This window comes from Mizuhopecten yessoensis, unplaced genomic scaffold, assembly GCF_002113885.1.
Source record: "Mizuhopecten yessoensis strain PY_sf001 unplaced genomic scaffold, ASM211388v2 hete_36105038, whole genome shotgun sequence".
Lineage (NCBI taxonomy): Eukaryota > Metazoa > Mollusca > Bivalvia > Pectinida > Pectinidae > Mizuhopecten > Mizuhopecten yessoensis.
In genome coordinates this window covers 1-2,745 of record NW_018483984.1, presented here as the reverse complement: position 1 = coordinate 2,745, position 2,745 = coordinate 1, and the positions used below count along the sequence as shown (strand labels likewise).

General features: G+C 36.1%; 1 protein-coding gene across 1 annotated transcript; it reads left to right on the top strand.

The window, feature by feature from the left end:
- Window positions 1–493: 493 nt before the first annotated feature.
- Window positions 494–2,737, top strand: LOC110444361 (5'-AMP-activated protein kinase catalytic subunit alpha-2-like). Its single transcript, XM_021488746.1, has 2 exons — window positions 494–659; window positions 2,655–2,737. The coding sequence occupies exons 1-2, from the start codon at window positions 500–502 to the stop codon at window positions 2,729–2,731; spliced, it is 237 nt and encodes a 78-aa protein (XP_021344421.1). The 5' UTR covers window positions 494–499; the 3' UTR covers window positions 2,732–2,737.
- Window positions 2,738–2,745: the final 8 nt, after the last annotated feature.

The following is a 2,745-nucleotide window of genomic DNA, read 5'->3' as shown; positions in this document are numbered from 1 at the left end:
GAAAGCGTAAGTGCGTGTAACCCTGGTGTATCGAGGGTGTGTTTCTCCTTGATTAGCGCATAGATGACATCATCAGCGTTAGAACATGTCAATGTGTAGTTACTAAGTAGAACACTCATCGTTTTCTTCGTTTTACTTAAACAATTGTATAAAATGTCCACTCGTAAAGTAAGAGGTCAACTCCTGTAGTTGAATTGATAACAGACATGGTCAGTCCCGGTATTGTTGTTTTGAAGATTACTGTACACAATGAGGCTTAATTTAGTATGCAACGCTGACTCATGTACGTTAACGTTTAACTTTTTAATAAAATGAGTATTATAAATAATGTTTATGGAAACCAATTTTGAAGGCCTAATACACAACAATATTCGTGTTTAGTTACAAACGTTTGCGAAATGAAAATTCTGTTAGACTAAATGAAATTTGGGTAAAAGAAAAAACTTAAACGCTGACACAAGACTCATCTGACTGGCCTTTCTTGTGTCCGCAGAGTAAGATGAACCTCCAGCTGTACCAGGTGGACCAGAAAAGTTTTCTGCTCGACTTTAAGAGCTTGAATTTGGTAGATGTCTCCGAGGGGTCCCTTGGAAACTCCCTGTCCGACTCCATGGGGCGGAGCATGTCCGGCTCCCCGCCTTCCTCCCTATCTGACCTTGGTAAGTGACACTAACAGGGCAGGGACAGATTTAACGTTCTATGGCACACGTTAGTACTGGCATTTACTTTAAACCAGCTGGAATCTCCTGGAAACTTTCAGTGCATTCTTAATCCTAGCATAGATGCACTTCTAATTAACATACATTGAATTCTTGCTTATAAAAAAAAATTGGAGGTTCAACATTTTAGGTTTAGTATCAGCTTCCCTCTTAATAACGTTTATTTTGTATGTGTATGTTTACATTTAGTAGTATGTGGAAATAACGTAGAGCACCCACATATATATTATGATGCTGAATGCTACTATCTGACTGTATATCCGACTATTGTTGTTGTGATTATTCGCTGTTGTCTAGTTTGACTTATATCTGTGTAATGATATCGTTGTAAAGTGTTTCCATGTAGTGACCATTTCAAACTCGTGTGTAGTGAATTCATGCTTGTTTCATTTGTGTTGTAGCTATAGCTATACGTGTAGTATCATAATGCATTTTATATGGTATCGTACGTTATTATAGATGTTTGAAATATATATGTCTCTTCTCTATGCAAGTATAATATGTTATAAAATTTACATATAATTATTAAACTGTGAAATAGACTTTATCATTCATTATTTAGTATTACGCTACAAAATTGTATGATAAAAAATTGACTTCTTTCAAATATTTCTTAAAGAGAAATTGGGATAAGGGGCTGAGGATAGGATCAAACTATGTTAGCTATTCATAATGATGTGGCTAAACGATCGGATAAAAAGTGATGGTGTGTGTACGATGTGCTTCCACGCTGTTATGCCTAGGGTTACAGAGCTACTAACTTCTACTAACTAGTCTTCTCTCATCTGTCTCACCAGATTGAAACTTGCTGCTGTGAATCTTTCTTAGATCTGTCCTTATGCCTACTACCATATTATAGAGCATGATCTCTCCCAAGATTATAATTATTCTCTCGCCTGGTCATGTGCGACGGTGAAGCATCCATCAGCCATCCGCAACTCTGTCTATCTGGCATGATGTTTTTGTCTTAGAACAACTTCAGCTCTAGAACATAGGGCCTACAGTAACGATACTTAGATGGTTGCATACGGGGATAATGAGCTTTTGAAGTTTGTTCTGATGAATGACCTTGACCCTCTTTCAAGTTCAGGAGCCCTTAGGTCTGTGAGACCTGAAGAGCAATATTTGGCCTGTAGCTTGCTGATGGGAAAAGCTATAAAGCTTGGGCCAAATTAGCTACATTATTGGTCATAAATGTCATATGCATGAAAGCCTTCATGAAAATAACTTCTTCTGAAGGTACTTAAATCAAGGCTAAGAGATAAATTTGGTTTGTAATTTGCTGTTTTATAATTATTAATAATATGCTGTCAAGTTTGTTCAAATAGATGATTTTGAATAATTATGAAGGTCACATGTTTAAAATATGTTTCTAATGATACTTAGCCTGTAAGGTTACATGCTTTCAAGCTTAAGCAAATTTGATCAACTTTAAAGGTCACAGATGTTAATGCGTTAAATAAGGAGAGGCCTGTAGGACAAGTTGACCAGTAAATGATAACTCTGAAATATTTCAAGAAGATCCAACATCCTTACTATAAGTTCAACAAATTTTTTTCCCCGTTTGCTACAGAAGTAAGTCTAAAAGGGGATCCTACATCACAGTATCAGTGAAGTATTTTCAGTGTTCTGTAGAAGTTTTATGTCTTTAAAAAAGACAATCAACATCCTTAGAATAAGTTTAGTGTTTTCGCTACCTTGTAGGAGTATGAAATTACAAGAAGATCCAACTTCTTAACAAAAATTTGTAGTGTGTTTTGTTGTATTGCCGTAGTATGACTTGCTTATGACTTCTCTGTAAAATTGTTAGATCATCATTATTTCTATCATCAATCTTCCAAACTAAAAGGGTTGCTATGGCTCTTTATTAGATCATGCTAACATCCTAGTGGTCATGGTGTGATGTAAGATTGTGTGTGACTTTGGAAATTTCAGATTACTCCTCAGACAATGTCTTGTTTATGCCTGGTAAGTGTCACACTAACACTATAGAGGGGTCATCATGTCTGTAGCTTGTCTCTGACCA

Excerpts from the sequence above, each read along its gene's own strand:
- LOC110444361 (XM_021488746.1), top strand. The coding sequence starts at position 500 with ATGAACCTCCAGCTGTACCAGGTGGACCAGAAAAGTTTTCTGCTCGAC. Across the intron at positions 660-2,654 it reads TTCCTCCCTATCTGACCTTG|ATTACTCCTCAGACAATGTC; the intron begins GTAAGTGACACT and ends TGGAAATTTCAG.